The sequence below is a fragment of the Pelodiscus sinensis genome, chromosome 2, assembly GCF_052426305.1.
Source record: "Pelodiscus sinensis isolate ZL-2025 chromosome 2, ASM5242630v1, whole genome shotgun sequence".
NCBI lineage: Eukaryota > Metazoa > Chordata > Testudines > Trionychidae > Pelodiscus > Pelodiscus sinensis.
Genome location: NC_143053.1, coordinates 159,145,702 through 159,164,763, shown reverse-complemented (window position 1 = coordinate 159,164,763; position 19,062 = coordinate 159,145,702). Strand labels below are relative to the sequence as shown.

Sequence of the window (19,062 nt, the reverse complement as noted above, 5' to 3'; positions counted from 1 at the left end):
TTAGGAAGGAACAATCAGTTCCATACATACAAGATGGGAAGCGACTGTCTAGGAAGGAGCATGACGGAAAGGGATCTAGGGGTCATAGTGGACCACAAGTTGAATATGAGTCAACAGTGTGATGCTGTTGCAAAAAAAGCAAATATGATTCTAGGTTGTATCAACAGGTGTGTTGTAAGCAAAACTCGTGAAGTCATTCTGCCGCTCTACTCTGCACTAGTTAGGCCTCAGCTGGAGTACTGTGTCCAGTTCTGGGCGCCACATTTCAAGAAAGATGTGGAGAAATTGGAAAGGGTACAGAGAAGAGCGACAAGAATGATTAAAGGTTTAGAGAACATGACCTATGAAGCCAGGCTTCATGAACTGGGCTTGTTTAGTTTGGAAAAAAGAAGATTAAGGGGGGACATGATAGCGGTTTTCAAATATCTAAAAGGGTGTCACAAGGAGGAAGGAGAAAATTTGTTCCTCTTGGTTTCTGAGGACAGGACAAGGAGTAATGGGCTTAAAGTGCAGCAGGGGAGGTTTAGATTGGACATTAGGAAAAAATTCCTAACTGTCAGGGTGGTCAAATATTGGAATAAATTGCCAAGGGAGGTGGTGGAATCTCCCTCTCTGGAGATATTTAAGAACAGGTTAGATAGACATCTGTCAGGGATGGTGTAGACGGAGCTTGATCCTGCCTTGAGGGTGGGGGGCTGGACTCGATGACCTCTCGAGGTCCCTTCCAGTCCTATTATTCTATGATTCTATGAAATGGGTTCTTCAATCTGAAAAAGTCATTTCTTCAGGAGCATATTGATTTTGATGACATTTCCTAAGTGTTTAGATGATGCTATTCAAATTAATTTTTTTAATAAATTTGAAAGTCAGAATGAAATCTTTATCAAAACTTAGCATTCTGAATGACCCAAAGTAATGTTTTCAGAAAATTCCTTTTTGCAGAAAATGTCAAAGATTGTTGTTGTGTTCCAAACTGGAAAATAAACAGTTTTTTTTAATCTCAAAATTTTTCATGGAATGGAAATTCCTGTTTCAGAACAGTCCTAAATGTCATTAATTATGTAAAATCATGTGTGACAGAGCCACAGCTAGTGCCATTGGCATTCAAATCAATGGTGACTATTCACACCAGCTGAGCATTTGCCCCACAGAACATATATAGGATTAATCCTAAACACCCACATGACCTCATTGCTCAATATGGGTGCATATAAAGACCAGTCAACATTGGTAATGGTGAGCTATGGTTCCACATCTTGGCCAGTATTCTCTTAGTCAGTGCTTTTGCTATGGTCATCTCAGCTGAGTTTAGGTCTTGATCACTGAACTTAATGGAAAGACTCCCTCTGAGTTCAGTTGAAATTTTGCATAGGAAAGGAAACCAAGGATTGCGCCACAGCAACCAGTTAAGATAAAGCATATAAAATGGGCAAATATTTACATTGGCAGATGAAAAGGGATCAAATTTATCACAAGAATATACAGATTAATCAAGTTTACACTACACTGGTTCCATGTTTAGCATTGTAATTTTCACAAGAACTTTGTCTACCACAAAAGAGGCTATGCATGGTTCAGAAGCAACCCCAGTTCACTTCCTGTGTAATGGCATAAGTAAGGGGAAATCCATGTTTAAGGCTATGTCTACACTACAGCTTATATCAATATAATTTATGTAACAAAAGGGTATTAATAAACTCCTCCCCTGAGTGATACAAGTTACGCTGACATTGGTGCGCACAGTACTATGTTATTGGCAGAGCTTTTCTCATTGACGGAGCCACTCCTACTTGCAGGGGCTGGAGCAGTTACACCAAAGGGTGAACCCTCTCTCATCAACTTACAGTGGCTACATTAAAAAGCCTACCTCAAGGCAGCTGTGCCATTGAAAAAGCTCTAGTGTAGCCAAGTTCTTAGTGTTTGATAACCACTCACTCACCTTTGAACCTGCCCAGAGACCTTGAGAAACAAACTCAAATTTGAAAGACCAATGATCGCCAATCCTAACTGGGATAATAGCAAAAGGAAGTCAGGGAGTTAGTTGCGTCACTGACAATTGCTAGGTCTTGCATTACAGTTTAAATTCTGATCTAGAAGAGAATATTTAGATAGGGACCTCATGTGTTCCAAGACATTAAAAATGCCACTATTTATGGGAGTAAGTTAACAGACCAGATAGGTGGAAAAATCTTTTCTAGTCAACTAGTGATAAAAAGAAAAGCCACATGAAAGTCTTAACATTTAAACAAGAAATTCAAACCAGTGTTTTATGCACTGCATGTTGGGGACAACAATCCTGGTTTATAAAATATCTGTTCTTTATGAGTAGAAAGCATATCAACTTTAGGTCACATAAAAACGAAAGTGATGAAACATGCAGTCTCATCTAGGGTCATGGAGATTAATCCCAAGAATAGGCCCATTTTAAGTATAAATATGGGACTGAAAATTTCTAATTAGAATAGAATAATGTTCTGTGTCACATGGGTTGTCATATCTATGCTTAGAAAGCTAAGGTGTAATCCTGGCCTTACAAAGTCAATGGGAGTTTTGCCATTGAGTTCACTGTGGCCAGATTTCACCCATGGGCTTTATAATGTGTTATAACTCTGCTTTCCAGATGTTCTTACCCCTGGCATAATTATCCTTTCAACGTCTTTAAAGACATCCTCAAAGCTCTCAGGTTCCTGAGGTGCAGAGTCTGGAATGAGGGGTCTCAGGTATCCCGGTTCCACATTAGGATAGACCTGTCTCTTTTCTAGCTGCTCGTAGTAATCTGCAATGTAGTCCACCATCTCTTTCCCTCTCTTTCGGAACTCTGTGGTATCCATGCCAACTGAAGAGTCAACAAACCTAGGGAACAAAAAGAAGTTGTTTTTTAAAGAATCTCTTAAATTGGCCACTTATACAGGTGTCTAAACAATAAGAACTGGCCTCAATGGAAAAATCTTGGTTTACTGGTATGCATCTATAATCCACACCCATTCAGCACAGCATTCTGTCCCCCTGAATCTGCAGGAACACAGAGAGATTTGCCCAGCCTGCTAACTGCCTGGATTAACAAAGCTCTCTCTTTTAGCTTAAGCAGTGCAGGCTAATGCATTAAGATCCAAGGTCACAGAAGTTCAATCCCCGTTACCAATGACATAAAGACATCATCCTTTCAGTTACAGTGTTATACAAAGTATAGGATAGAGGGTCATATTAAAAGACGATGGCTACACTGAGAGGGTGTTGTGCTTATCACAATCACCACAATGATTTTAGTGTTATGTTCCCTTCCTCCATCTGTGTTATATCTACTTGTTGTCTCGTGTCATACAGCTCATTTTAAACTCCTTAAGGAGAGGAGCCACTTTTCCATTGTGTGTGTGTGTGTAACATATAGTACCATTGTACCCTGAGTCTTAATAGAAATTCTAGACACTACAACAGTTTATTTTTATAATTAATAATAATGATCTGTAATAAATAATGCTAATAATCAGCTATAGTAAGAGAGAGTCTGATTCTGTAATTTTTTCACATGACATATTCACTGATGCAGTGTCTATGTATGTTTTGAGTTCTCAGACATTGCTGGGTCAACCTCATTGTACACTGCTCAGTGCTCTCAAAGTTCTTTATAATCACGCGTTCGTATTCACAAAGTTGTTTCTCTATAACTAGAGTGGAGCTGGTTGGTGAAACACAAGTATGCACTGTGAAAACAAGTGACTACCATGCTTCAATCACACAGAGTCAGGTATTAGCTTTATAAGAGATTAACCTAAATTAGGAAAAATCTGAGCATCAAATGCAAAAAACTTACTTAGATATAAACTATCTGTGTTGGTTGTTCGTAATTGGCTGAAATCTTGAAAAGAGGTAGACTCTATTGCAGTGGTCCCCAACGTAGTGCCTGTGGGTGCCATGGCGCCCGCTGGGGCATTTATGTGTGCCTGCGGAATAATCTGGGCACACGCGATGCTAACCCCGGGCACGCGACACATGGCAGCCCCTGCACCGGGTGCACAGTGCATGGGTGGCCCCGCCCCCAGACGTGCAGCACATGAGTGGCTCCGCCCCCAGGCACCCAGCAGCCCCGAAAGGTTGGGGACCACTGCTCTATTGATTCAGCAACTGTGGTCTCAGTAGCATCACAGCAAGCATTGTCTCTCATAAAGATATGAGCCACTAGTTGACTATCAGATAAGCAAATGCTTTTCGGATAGTCAACACACTAGTCGATTAGTCACTCCTTCCTCCCCACCCCCATGTGCTCCTCTAGCAAGGAGGGGGGAAACAGAGGGGATGCTTCAAAGCAGCATGGAGCCCGGGGCTAGACCCTAGGCTTCACGTGTCACTGCTGCCTTGAAAGTCCCGGGCTGCACACAGCATTTCAAAGTGGCTGTGGTGCATGAAGCCCAGGGTCAGCTGAGGACTCAGAGTCCCCGACTGATCCTGGGCTCCATGCGGCACTGCTGCATTGAAATGCCATGGGAAGCATGGGGACAGCAGGGGACTGCTTGAGTCCCCTCCAGCCCTGTGCTCCCCACAGCGTTTTTGCCCTTAAAGGTCAGGGTGTCCTTATCAACTAATCTGAGTAAGAACTTCAGAATCAAGCCCTGTACGAATACAACTATTCACCACTGACCATTATTATTTCTTGTGTTCTTTTAAATGTGGATTCATTCAGTTTAACATTTCATTCAACATCTATATGTTCAGTGAACTATTTATATGTGGCTAAACAAACATCTGTCACAAGTTCTCCATTCTTCTGCTTTTTCTTAGTAACAAACAAATGTAAAGTGGGGTTAAAACACTTTTTTTTTTTTCACATGACATTGTCTTTCCCAAAATGAAAGTTAAAAGGCATAAATACAACAACATTCAATGTGTACTCAAATAACTTGATATTTTCTTTTGTTACCAGTTATGTTAATACTGTACTATAGTTATTAATGTGTGATATCTTGCAAATAATTTTTCTTTATAAAAGGATTTTCTGACATCTTTGACATTCAAAGATATCTCTACACCTTTTTCGATTCTATATGAGATTATTGAATTAATGATCGAATTAATTCTCATTTATATTAATAATATTAGTTTTGTTCAGGACACTTATTTCAAAATAATCAGTAGGACATTAGATTCAAACTTTGGCAAGGCTTGGATCCAATTGCTGATCCAAACTCTGTACTTGGGGCCCACTTCTACTAAAATGAAGATAATGATTTAGGATGAAATCCTGACCTCATTGGGGGTTTTGTTGTCAATTTCAATGGGGCCAGGATTTCACCTCTAGAGTATATTAACTTTGCTCTTAGATATAGCTACCTGAGTGGCACTAGATATCTCACACAAAAAGTACTCTGGATTCAACACCACAATCAAAAGAGAACAAACCTTTTCCACAAAACTGCTTCAATACATAGGATATGAATTGGTGAGAAGTGTGGAAGCATGTCTTATCTCAGAAGCAACAGAGTTCAGAATCAAAAAGATAGAAAAGGACTCCAAAATTTAAAGTTTTATTAATGGTTTCCACATTTTTTAAGCCAAAAGGACTTCCTAATGCACATGGCTTGCAGTTCTGGGGCTCGAGTTTTCATCATTTGGCTGGAAATTTCACAAACACAGGTCCTTTTTGTTGTGTCTGACAGTGCCCTCTTTTTACTCGGGTCACAAGCAATAAAGGCTCGGTCCTGTGCAATTGCTGTTGGGAGATATTCAAGTACTCCCAACCTCTGTCATGTCCATGCTACCCTATGCTTCTCATGAAGCTCTCATCATCTGTAATGTTCGGTCCTGAGGGAACATCTTTCTTCACTGTGGCTATGTCTCCACTGGCGGTTTCTTGCACAAGAACATCTTGCGCAAGGGTTCTTATGCAAGAAGTCTTGTGCAAGAAAACGTCCACACTGCCATGTGCGCGCTGTGCTTTTGTGCAAGCGCTCCCATGGCAGTGCGGACGCTCTCTTCTGCAAGAAAGCGATGATGGCCATTTTAGCCATAGGACTTTCTTGCATAACAAATCCCTGCCAAGCATCCACACTGCCCTCTTGCGCAAGAGCCCCTGCGCAAGAGGGCTTACACATGATAAAAAAAGAGCGTAACTCTTGCGCAAGGAGCCCTCTCTTACCACGCCGTACTGTAAATTTCCTTGCGCAAGAGCAGGTGGGCAGTGTGGATGCTCTGCAGATTCTTGCGCAAGAACGGCTGTACTTGCGCAAGAAGCTGCAAGTGTAAACATAGCCTGTAAGTTCTGCATGAGCTGCTTTTTTTTTTAATTCTGAGAGTTATCTGCATGATTCTTTTCAATTGTTCTTGCAAAATGTCCTTAGAAAATAGCCACATATCTCTGAACTATATTCTAATTACAATCATTCTTGATATATTCATTCCTCACTAATATTTCTGGACTGAACTGCTTGCTAATAGTTCTCTGACCTTTGTCTTAAAATAATCAGAAGATTGCCTCTGTAGACAGGAATTCCCCCTCAGTCCTCTTTCTGGGAATTGGGTTGTATTTCAGGTCCCTTAACATACAGAAATCAGATGCAAAGATTTTGTTAGCTCCCAGCAGCTGAATACACTTCCCACTCAGCTTCCCATTGTGGAGGGTTCAGCAAGCTGTCTGCAGTGATGGAGAAGAAAGTCTTTACACTCCTCCCCTTCTCCCAACCCTTTCCCAACAGGTCTTGCCAGTGGCTTCTCTGCTAGGTTTTGGACCCTTGGGGGTACAGCCTTCTAGATTCCTTTCCCAGTCACCATTCATTCCCAGGATATTTAGGTCTCAACCCTTTTGAACCCTTAAAGAGCCAAGCGAGGTGGTGGGAAAGTCTGACAACTAGGCACTACAGCCCTTCATGGCAGAATACCCCTCACAGAGCAATATTAGCAAACTGTTCTACCGGAGCTTAATTTGTGTACAGTGATGTCACCGGCATATACCATCTGCTGTTGGGGCCCAACCATGTTCCACTTGAGACAATGGACTTGTTATTGACTTCAGTGGGCACAAGAAAGAACAGTATCTCTATGCTGCTTGGATTTTGCAGGGCGGGTGGGGGCAAGATTTACTAGGCATGAGCAAGAGGCTTCCCAGTGTATAACCTAGACAGACCCTACAAGTCATATAGAGCTTGTTTATTATTTTGCATTATTATGTACATATGTTTACCTGCTTTAAATAACTATTTAGAAATAACTCGTTTCATTTTCCTTTTTAATACATCTTCATAGTGGCTACAAAGCATTGTCTTTGCTGTCAAGGTGCAATTGACCTAGGATAAATGACTCGTGCTTTCGGACTGGGTGTAACTGAATGTTGTTGTGATTCTTGATGGAAGGGACCATCTCTCACAAAGGTATGCTCACCTGGTAGTGAGAGAGATCAGAGTCACCAACGGAACTGTGATTCGACATTTAGGCTGTTATTCCTAAATAAAAAATTCCTAACTGTCAGTGTGGTCAAATATTGGAATAAATTGCCAAGGGAGGTGGTGGAATCTCCCTCTCTGGAGATATTTAAGAACAGGTTAGATAGACATCTGTCAGGGATGGTCTAGACAGAGCTTGGTCCTGCCTTGAGGGCAGGGGGCTGGACTCGATGACCTCTCGAGGTCCCTTCCAGTCCTATGATTCTATGATTCTATGATAGTGCCAATGGAGTTCATGCTTGATGTTATGTACTTGGTGCAAGTAACCAAATGCGGAGCTCACAATCAATTTAGGGATTGTCTCCTGCTACCTAACAGTCGGCCCTGAGCTTGGCACTCACGCTCTTAAATCACGTTAGGTGGCTGGACATCTGAAAAAGAGCTCTGTGTAAGCATGAATGTTTGCTCTGCTTGCAAACAGAATTTGGTCCAAGAAAAGACATCACCTCCCCCAATTTGTACTTCTGTAATATCCTGGGATCAACAGGGCTACAATGACACTGTACCCTACATAGAAAAAAGGTCAGTCACTGCATGCACTGACATTATATATACATATAAAAATTAAAGTGCTTTGGTTTTTACATTTCTCATGAGTCTATCATTAGATATTATGTTGTAGTATACATTTGCCATTATTGCCTTTTGCCTCCTTGATCAAGCTGTATCTGTCTGCTTTATAACTAGAACATTACAACAAATCTACATTTTATTTTAATGACAGATGTATGAAACTGCAGGAAAAAAAATGTCTAGTCCCTAGGTTGTATGTACTATGTGAAGTTCATTCACAATTTGTTTTGGTTTCCCTTTAAAAAAATCAGTAAAAAGAGCACCATTCACTTTTTATATACGTAAATTATTGCTTCTAATTATTATTGCATCAGTTTGCTTCCAGATACCATATGCCTGCTATTTTTATGTACACAACGACAAGTTATCAACAATAGTTCTGTGGTTTCTTTAAAATTCTGTTTCTGGTTGATAAGGGTTTTTTTTTTTAATCTCTTGTAGTTTATTAATAAGTGCCAGGAAATTTCTGACCAGAAAGAAAGAATAGATACTAGAGAGATAAAGAATATGGAGGTTTTTAATCACTAATTATTCAATGCTTTCTAACTGTATGGACATCTACTTGGTCTCTAATTCAACAGACCCAATCTGAAGCACAAAGCAAAATGACCACCACCACCTAACATCAATAACTGAATGCATATTATTAAATGCATATAGGAGACATATATACATGTATTTGTATATTATTTGGGGGGAAGTCCTCCCCAAACAACATTAAACAGAAAACTCTATTGATTAGACACCTAAAACAGTATGCACATTTCATCAACCGAGGACAGCAAAGGTTCAAAGTATTGTGATAACTTTATGCATTTATTATCTAATTATCTACCCAATTGTGGCAAAATCTGATGTAAATTTAAGTCTTGAGCTCCGCATATAGCCCCATTGGAGTCATTGTTGGGATGTTAGCCACTGAATTTAATGGCAGGAAGGTTATACTTTGATTTGCAGTCTTCTCTTAGGGGCAAAATTCCCACTGAAGTCAGTGTTCTCTAAGACCTGCAGAAGGCCCTTTATTAGATGTTTAAATTTACAGTCAACGCCGCAGATCTGATCCTGAATTGCTTCTGCACCCATTATCTTTAACAAGAATTATGCATGAATAAGGTAGTTCCTACTTTTCACTGCTTAGTACTTTTCATTTTCCTTGTCAGTATACAAAGTTACCTCATTTAGCTTTCATTCTGAGTTGCACAGCTTTTGCAATGTACTAATTTTCCACTAAAAAAAAAAAACCCCTACTGGTTTCTCTGGCCGATAGGTTCACAGATAGAATGTCACAGATAGAAATAAAATTGAATTTTTCTTATTAAGACAATACAGAAGAGAAACCTCTGTTTTATTTTTAAAGTTCTACATGGTTGTCCAGCACTGTGGCAGTTCGATTGTCAGCCTATTATTTTTTCTCTAAGGCTGTCACATACACACGTGCGTAAACCAAAACACTGGGATTCTTCTATCCGAGCACAAATAAATACAAAATAAGAAGCATACGCTAAACTGACCACACTGAGATTTTAGAAAATGCAAATTTCTTTTGCGTTTCCAAAATAAAATAGGCTGGATGTTTAAAATTAATTAACCAAACTTCACTGTGAAGTAACAAACTGTTGCATAAATCCAAGCATTTATCTTCTTGGATTTAGTAACCATGAAACTATAAGGAAAAAGAATGTTACTTACAGCCAGCTGGTGAGATTCTTTCTTCTCTGCTCTCTCTCCCCCTCTTTCTTTGCTCCTCTGTGACAGTTCTAAAGCACAGAGGATGCTGTTGTCCATTTATATAGGCAAAGTATCCACTTCTGTTTAGCCTATCAGAGCCAAGTGCTTTGCATTTTACACTCAGCAGCAGCATCTCCCCCTCCTACTTCTCCCACACCTCATCCTCAATATATTTGGGGAGGGGGGAACTATCTACAAAGCAGACCCATTCAGCTGAGCAACAACTGTTGACTGGATTTGGTACTAGATGAGGCATGGTCATGATTTGTTACCCTACTAGCACTCTTTAAATAAATGTTATCACGCATGAAATTTTCTATAATAATTACCCCGATCATGGAAGCAATGCTAATGTAAGAGAGAGAGAGAGAGGTTTTGAAGAATACATCAATACCCTTTTTCAAGGCCAGGTAGCCAAAGATAGAGAATTACACAGGATAATAAAGCTATACACACATGGAATTACTATGATGTTACATTAACCTTAAGATGTGTGTTGCATACATTTTTGAAGCTCTAACATGTTTTCAACATGCAAAAATATTTATTAAAATAAAAAAACACCCCTTTATATTTCTACAGACTTATTTTCTGTAATGCTCTGTTCCTTAGAGGAATACAGGGAATTGTCATTCAAAGTTTCTTTATAGTTTGCTTTCAAAAAGGCTATGGACCCCTCACAGCCATTGTTATATTCAAGCCCATTGTACTGGAGCTACTACAAACAAGTCTGTACTAAAGTCAACAGCATCACTTCCATTTTACAGTCATTACTCTTAAAACGAGTTAAAAATTGTTTAAAGAGTTGATCACACTTTTTAAACTGTGATTTCATGTCCATGTCTGTAGCTTAATGAGGACACAGCCAATGATGAAAAATGCTTTTATTTAAAACACAAACATACATGTACAAACAGGGACCAGGATTTTGCTGACACCTGTGTTCGACTTTATTTTGGAATCTGATTTGTTTTGTTTTTTTTCAGTTCTTGGAATATGATCGTAATCTTACCATTGCAAAATCACATGCATTCAGGGACCCAGGCACTCACATGCCTATTGCTTGAGGAGTTGTTCAGAGCAATCCAGTTCTAAAATCAATAGATTCAGAGGCGTAGCTGAGCTAGTCTGTAACAAGAAAAACTTAAAAAACAACAAATAGTCTAGTAGCACCTTAAAGACTAAAAAAAATTTAGATGATAGACAATCAATAGAATTATAGTTGCAAAGAACTTGGTCCAACAAACAGTCAGGCTACGTCTACATTGGCAAGATTTTGCACAAATACTTTTAACGCAAGTGTTTTTGTGTTAAAGTATTTGCGCAAGAGAGCGTCTACACTGGCATGTGCTTTTGCGCAAAAGCATCCGTGCCAGTGTAGACACTCTTTTGCACAAGAAAGCTCCGATGGCCATTTTAGCAATCGGGCTTTCTTGTGCAAGAAATTCATGTTGCCTGTCTACACTGGCCTCTTGTGCAAGAACAGTTGCGCAAGAGGGCTTCTTCCTGAGCGGGAGCATCATAGTACTTGCACAAGAAGCACTGATTTCACACATTAGAACGTCAGTGTTCTTGCACAAGAACTTCCTGTCAGTGTAGACAGGCAGCATGTTGCCAATGTAGACGTAGCCTCAGTGTTTTCAAAATGTTTTCTTTAAATTCATTGGAAACAGTATTTTGTTCTGGACTTAACTGCTCTCTTACAGTACGTCTACACAGCAGCGCTATTTCGGAATAAGTCCGTTATTCTGGAATAACTATGTGAGCATCTACACGGCTAGCCCGTTATTTCAAAATAATTTCAAAATAACGGGCAGCTTATTTCGGCATTTGTAAACTTCTTTCCATAAGGAATAACACCTCTTCCGAAATAGCTATTTCACAATAGCAGTAGTGTGGATGCTTCACTGCTGCTATTTCAAAATAGCTCCTCCCCCAAGCCATTTAAAATAATTACTCCCCAGTGCTTCCTGGGGCTCTAAATCGAGATAGTGCATCCACATTAGGGGAGCCTGCCTTGGACTAATTTCCAGGCTTCCATGTAGTGTATATGTGCTATTTCAAAATAAGCTATTTCAGATTATTTTTTCTGGAATAGTTTATTCCAAAATAATTGGGCAGTGTAGACATAGCCTCAAGGTATGCCTACACTACCTGCTTATTTTGAAATAAGCTATTTTGGAAAAATAACTCCCGAAATAGCTATTTTGAAATAGCGCATCCACACTACAAATCCCCATCAAAAACGTGCAGAGCTATATCGAAATAGTGCATACACACTGCCTGGAGCCTGAATCGCATTTAACTCTACTGGAAGCACCCTGGGCAGGGCATCAGGACAGTAATCACTTCCTGGAGCTGCTTCATGAGGCTGAGGCTCATGCTTAAAGGGGCTCCCTTCTATAGCCATGTCTCAGTCTCTCTCCATTGCCTACCTCCTTGAAGGCCAGCAAACCCTTTGCACTGTGTGCTCTAGTTGGCCTTGCGAACGCCACAGCATTTCTGCCATGGAGCAGGACCTGCTGCAAAGCAGTTGCTGGCTCTTAAACCTCCTGCTGCACCTCCTGGTGCAGTTACTGCAGGCTGCCCAAGTGGCACTGCAGAACCAGGACCCACAGTTCACGGTGGGGCATCCCCTCATATCTCTCCACGTGCTACTCATGCAGCACAGTCCTTCCCATCCTCCCCTGAACACTGTGCACCACCCCTTCAGGACACCAGTTCCGAGTGGTGGGACCGGATCATCAGGGAGCAGTGGGACGACCACCAATGGGATACTTTCCTAGAGCTGTTCAAGTGGCTTGCCTTTGCCCTCCAGCGACAGGACACCCCCATGTGACCCACCATCCCACTCCAGAAGCAGGTCACCATTGCTATATGGGAGCTCACCACATCGGACAGCTACCTCTCCATTGGGAACCAGTTTGGCATGGGGAGATTGACTGTTGGGGCTGTGCTCCTGCAGCTTTGACTCTCTTACTATTGTCCTAGGAGGGTGGTGAACTACTGGAATGGGGTTGCCTATGGAAGGTGGAGTGGATTCTCCATCCCTAGAGGTTTTGCAATCCTGCCTTCACAAAGCCCTGCTGCGAATGGGGCAAGTTGAGGTTGCTCCTGTAGTGGGAAGGGGAATTCCTGAGGGCTCTAGAAACCCTGTCATTCTCTGTTTGTCTCCTTCTACAAGTGGTGAGAGCTATCAACACCATCCTGCTGTGCAGGGCTGTCATCCTGGGCAACATGGACTCAATCATTGCCAGCTTTGCTGCCATGGGCTTCCCCAACTAGGGCAGGAGGGGGGGCACTGACGGCACGCAAATCCTCATCCGGGCCCTCGACCACTGGGCCTTTGATTACATCATCTGGAAGGGTTACTTTTCAATGGTGCTGCAGACCCTCCCTGGACCATCGGGGCCACTTCACCAACATTAGTGTCGGGTGGTCAGGGAAGGCACATGACACCCATGTCTTCAAGAACTTCAGCCTGTTCCAGAAGATGCACACCAGCACTTTTTTCCCTGACCACGACATCAGGGTTGGGGAGGTAGACATGCCAATGTTGATCGTGGGGGACACAGCTCACCCTTTGCTCTCGTAGCTGATAAAGCCCTATATGGGACACCTGGACCCCACCAAGAAATGTTTCAACAGCAGGCTTAGCAGGGCCTGCATCACGGTAGAGGGCTCTGTTGGCCATTTGAAAGGGAAGTTCCACTGTCTCCTCATCTGCCTGGACCTCAGTAAGCAGAACATCCCCAGGTGGTGGCGGCCTGCTGTATCCTGCACAACCCGTGTGAAAACAAGGGGGAGATGTTCCTGCCAGATTGGGAGCACAGGCTGAGCTGCTGCTATCCGGCACGCCCATCAGGGGGCTGTGTGCATCCGGGAGGCCCTGAGGGAGAGTGTCAGCCAAGGTCAGCTGTGACACTCTTCTCTGAGCATCCCCACAAGGGACTCTGCATTACCCCTGTGCACCTTTCCTCCCCACCCTTCCCTTCTCCTGCCCACCCATTCCACCTGCCCCCCCTCTCCCCCAGCAGGCCCCTTCCTGAAGCGGCACTGATGTCCCTGGGGGAAGCCTCACTACCCCCATGTTCCGGGGACAAGCAGCTATGGGAATGTGCTGGCCAGGCCGGGAGCTTGCTGGCAGGAGGGGGGGTGAAGGGGCAGCTCAGCATCCGTCCATGCTGTAAACACGCTGTGTCTGGCAGTGGCAGTGTCCCGGAGAAAGAGAACTTCTATCCCTGCCTGCTGGAGGAGAGCGAGCAAAGGTGGTGGGGGAGGTGTGAGAGAGTGGCAGACACTGCTTGCCAGGGAAGGTGCTGCTGGGATGCCCTCCACTTCCTCCCTCCACTCCCCCAGGGTGTCGGTGTCCTTCACCTCGCCACACTCAACAAGGAGTGGATGCTGCCACAAGAGCACAGGCATATGTCTGTGCCGTGTGCATCCATGACCCCATCCTCCTTCATGGTGGCTTGTGGTGGGAAGAAGACTCCCACCATGGAGCTGGGAGTAAGGCAGTCCTCTCCAGATACCCTGTGAGCAGGAGTGCAAGGTTCCTTTGTAGCACCCTTGTGTGGGTGTCTTCTCTGGACTGGCAGTCCATGTGCACCCACATACATGGGCAGCTGTGTGATCCCCAGGCCAAGAAGGCCGAGTGAGGACCGTGCAGCCCCTCACCCCCCCCCCTCCCAATTTGTGTGACTAGGGAAAGTAATGGAACTCACCTGATGGGCCTTCCCTGGATTTGTCTGAATCCTGGGTGACATCCTGGTAAGGGAGGGAACAGCTCCAGGGACAGGATGAGCTCCTGGCTGGTGGGCATGGTGTCAGTGCTGGCCTCCTCCTCCTCCATGTCTTCCTCCTCCTTCTCCTCCTCATCCACAGGGCCGCCCCATCTCATGAGGCTGACAAAAGGCATCTCCAGACCAGAGTCAACGATGGTTGTGGGGGAAGAGACTCACCCCCTTCCCAGGATGCGCTACACCTGGTCAAAGTAGCAGCACGACTGGGTTGCCATCCCTGAGTGGGAACTCTGCTCCCTGGCCTTGGTGTAGGCCTGCCTCAGTTCCTTTATTTTCATGGGCATATGCTTCTGGGTGTGCATGTGGCCCTTCTGACCCAGGCTTGCAGTCATCCAGCCATAGACATCTGCGTTCTTGTGTCTGGTATAGAGATTCAGGAGGTTTGCCTTCTCTTCCCAGATCTCAATGAGATCCAGGATCTCCGCAGCAGACCAGGAAGGGGCCCGCCTCATCAGAGCTGACTGGATTGCAGCTGTGGGGGGCTTAGTGGGAGTGTTGGGGGCTTCCATGGCAGCAGGGAAGGCAGAGCAGGGTACTGCTGTGTGGCACAGGGCTAACAGGGCCTGTGTTGTGCCACAAGCACTTTCCCCTGTGGCAGCAGCTTTAAAGGCTGCAGGGGAAGGGAAGTAATAGAGTTCTGAGGGGCGTGGACAGAGTGGTCACCAGGGCAGTTGTGAGAAGCCCTGGAGGCCAATTATTTCGAAATAACCACAGCTGCTCCTCCACACACATTGTATTTCAAAAGAAGTGTTATTTCTCGTGAAATAAGAAGAGTGTAATTTTGAAATAATGGGCTTCCTATGTAGATAGTCACCTGGGGTATGTCTACACTACCACCCTAGTTCGAACTAGGGTGGTAATGTAGGCAACCAGAGTTGCAAATGAAGCCCAGGATTTGAATTTCCTGGGCTTCATTTGCATAAAGCCGGGCGCCGCCATTTTTAAATGTCCGCTAGTGTGGACTCCGTGCCGCGCGGCTACACACGGCATGGACTAGGTAGTTCGGACTAGGCTTCCTAGTCTGAACTACTGTTACTCCTCGTTTAAATGTCCGCTAGTGCACACTCCGTGCCACGTGGCTACACACGGCACAGACTAGGTAGTTTGGACTAGGAAGCCTAGTCCGAACTACCTAGTCCGTGCCACGTGTAGCCGCACGGCACGGAGTCCGCACTAGCGGACATTTAAAAATGGCAGCTCCCAGCTTTATGCAAATGAAGCCCGGGAAATTCAAATCCCGGGCTTCATTTGCAACTCCGGTTGCCTACATTACCACCCTAGTTCGAACTAGGGTGGTAGTGTAGACATACCCCTTGTTATTTTGAAATAACGCTGCACTGTAGACGTGCCCTTAAAGAGATAACAAATCAAATGCAACAACCTTGTATTACATGCATGAGAAGAAGAAAAAAAAAGAAAGCTCTCTGAAGCAAAAATAGAAAGGCAGGCCAGTCTAATGTGACTGTGTTAGCTGCCTGAGTTCTAAAAGATAAACAAACTCCATAAAAGGTGAAACTAAAATTGGGGTATTAAAGCAATTTTTGTTTTAATCATTGGAAGTGCTCCAATAACACCAAAAAATGTTATTTTGATATCTTTTTTTTATTTTCGCTAGATCCCTTTAACTTGCCTTGTGAACTGAAGAAATGGATATCAACCGTCAGGTACAGAACTGAAATATTACATTAATCTCCACAGAGAAGACAGAATGAAGAGAATTGGAGGTGCAATAAGTTAGATGAACAAAGGGCAACTAAATAACACAGTGAAAGAAGACTAAATCAAAAGATGTAAGCATGGCCACACTGGTAATTTAAACTCAAACTCCAGTTTAGTTCCCTTATCATTTTAATGCCTCTTCTTAGATGTACAGCTCTTCCCTTGCTCACTTCACCCTTTTTAACTCTCCTCCCCAGCTGTTGATAGTCCATGTAACTAAGGTTGCTTAATAAAGTTTTGCTGTGGTAGCCACCATCAAAGGGAACTGACTTTTTTATTACAATGCATCAGTTCTGCTATGAGTACTACAGCAGTGTGAGTTCATTCAAGTCACCCTAGCAATATTGGCTATTTCACCAGAAAAACTTCGTATGACATCATCACACATTGATTGCACAGCTCACTTTTATTAAAAAAAACCAACCTGTTTCGAAATACAAACTATGAGAGTGTGAGAAGTGACAGGTAATCTTAAAAGGTTCCAAGTTCAGGATCAGTTTGAGTAAATACCCTTCACATCTAACAGAAGCAGTTTGAGCACATTATTGCACACTCAGAGTTAGATTTCTCTTCTGACAAGAAGTGGTGCTATCCCCAGAAAATGACGACACCAAGGCATTTATTGACCTTGCACTGTCCTGAGTGGGCCTTTTCGGTTTGCTAATGTATTAGGAGAAGTGCTGTGTCTGAGGAAGAGGCAACAGCATTGCTGAAAGACAATCCATCTGAGGGGGTGGGAGAGAAAACATGCTCCCAGAAGGGGCAGCGCCTTGGGCGGAAGGGGCAGGGCTGGAGGCAGTCAGCCCTTGGCACTGCCTGGAGCATGCCACGCCAGCCTCCCAGACCTTAGTGCTGCCTGGAGTGAACTGTGCAGTGCTTTGGTGATGATTTAAAGGGCCAAGGGCTCCAGCTGCCGCAGTACCATGGCAGCCAGGATCTTCAGGCCCTTTAGAATCACCAGGTCCCAGGGCAGTTGCCCCCTTCCCTCACATTCGTGGGCCTGATCTGAGCATGTCCTGTGGTATCATGGGCGGCGAGATATATGGGCTCGTGGTGTCCGTGCTCCAGCAATATTCAGAGCCGGGGCCCTGCTCCAGCAATATTTGGAGCTGGGTCTCTCCCGCCCGGTTCTGCCTGGAGCAGTCTGTGCAGGCTGAGGGTAGGACAATCTGTTCTTTCTGATTCTTACTGTTCATTCTTTGATGTTGTAAGTAGTAGTCAATTAAGGGCAATAGCCCAGAAGAAAAAGGCAATTAAGTAACAAGTATGTGTGAAGAGACAAAATGCCAGAGATGAGAGAGATCAGAGCTCCATCGCCAACCCCAAGAGCGGTTGAAGAGAAACTGAAGGGGAGCTTGGGCTGCCAGGGCTGCTGCTGCTTCTTCTTTTTTTTTTTTTTTTTTTTAAAGCAAGCATCAGAAAAAAGTAGTCTTTGTGTTTTAAAGTAGGTCTAATTCAAATAAAGATTATTGTACAAAGTCAACTTTGAACTTTTTCTTAGTGAACTTAAAATCTCAATAACTGAAGCCCTGGCTAATACCTTCACACTCAGAAATGTACATATTAATGCCAGTTATCAAACTGACACGAGGTGTCAGTGATTGCTTTATTACAAAATAGGGAGAAAGTTATAAGACTATTAAAAACCTTGAAAAATGTCTATGCATCACTAGAACAAAACCAAGCCAGTACATTATAAGATTTTGACCAATCCACTGCGTTACAAAATCACCTGACAATATTTTACAAAATCCTTGGTTTGAATATAGACATCATTATGAAACATCCATGCAGGCACAATGGTATGGTGACATTATTTTCATGATCAATTAGACATCACTGTAAGCAGAAGAAAGTTACTTTATTTCATGTAAAAGAACTTTGGGAGATCTAGTAAACAAAAGAGATTCTGTGAAAGAGTAAGGAACAAAAAGAGATAGAAAGAGTCAATTATGGACAATATTTATTTCCTTAAATATAAACACAGGGCCAAGTTCTGCTTATTTAAATGAATGTATACATGGAGTAAATCTGCTGAGGACTCCAAATTATTTTGATTTACACTCATTAATTGAGCACAACTGATTAGATTTCGGGGGGGGGGGGAGAATCAGCTAATTGTTATTGTTAAAACAGGGTCAACTCTAGCCTCATGATTACTGAAAATATTTCATCTCATTTTTTCTTCCAGACCCATAGTTTGGGAAATGCTGCGGTAGATAATATAATTCACCCAACAGCAGAAAGATGGGAGGTCAAGGTATTTACGAGAAGTGAAAAAATGAACAAGGAGTTCTTAATAAATATTTCAATCTTATTCCAACATGCACTTATTCCAACATGCAATCTACAAGCCATAGCAAAACTCTTATGTAAGAAAAACCATGCCAAATTCGCTAACTTATACTCAGGGAGCGTTTTGCTGGTTTTTTATAAAAAAGGTATAGATAAGAATATCTGCACCCAGACCCCACTCAATCTTTGTCATTTATTGCAATAAAAAAACTTAGTAAAACCAATTTTCTCCAACGACTGCATTATAAATGTTATACAAAATATTGTTCCAAAATCTGTTATATATGGAAAAACCACCTCCTACAGCTCCCAGAAGAGTGGGGGCCTGAAGAACACTGCAAAAGAAGGGGCTATATTTGTTTTAATTTTAGAAAGTATTTGCTTTTGAGGGTTATTGATCAAAAAGTGCTTGGTTGTTTCCATATAGTGAGTATCAATAATGTTGATATTCTTAGTTAAATAATTTTTTCTTACAATAGTGATATTGTGCAATAAAAGGAAACTGTTAAAGGCTT

At 42.8% G+C, this 19,062-nt stretch overlaps 1 protein-coding gene across 2 annotated transcripts in view; it reads right to left on the bottom strand.

Moving 5' to 3' along the window:
* The window catches only part of DDC (dopa decarboxylase), a 116,083-nt gene that overhangs the window by 77,287 nt on the left and 19,734 nt on the right, over positions 1–19,062 (bottom strand). Inside the window, exons 1-2 of one of the 2 annotated variants that reach the window (XM_025178093.3) lie at positions 9,693–9,783; positions 2,631–2,853 (exon numbers count right to left, since the gene is read on the bottom strand). In XM_025178093.3, the coding sequence (XP_025033878.3) occupies positions 2,631–2,831 (201 nt within the window). In that variant the 5' untranslated portion in view covers positions 2,832–2,853; positions 9,693–9,783. Of the gene's footprint in view, positions 1–2,630; positions 2,854–9,692; positions 9,784–19,062 lie in introns of those variants that run through there. The other variant, XM_075921669.2, reaches the window with a different exon arrangement.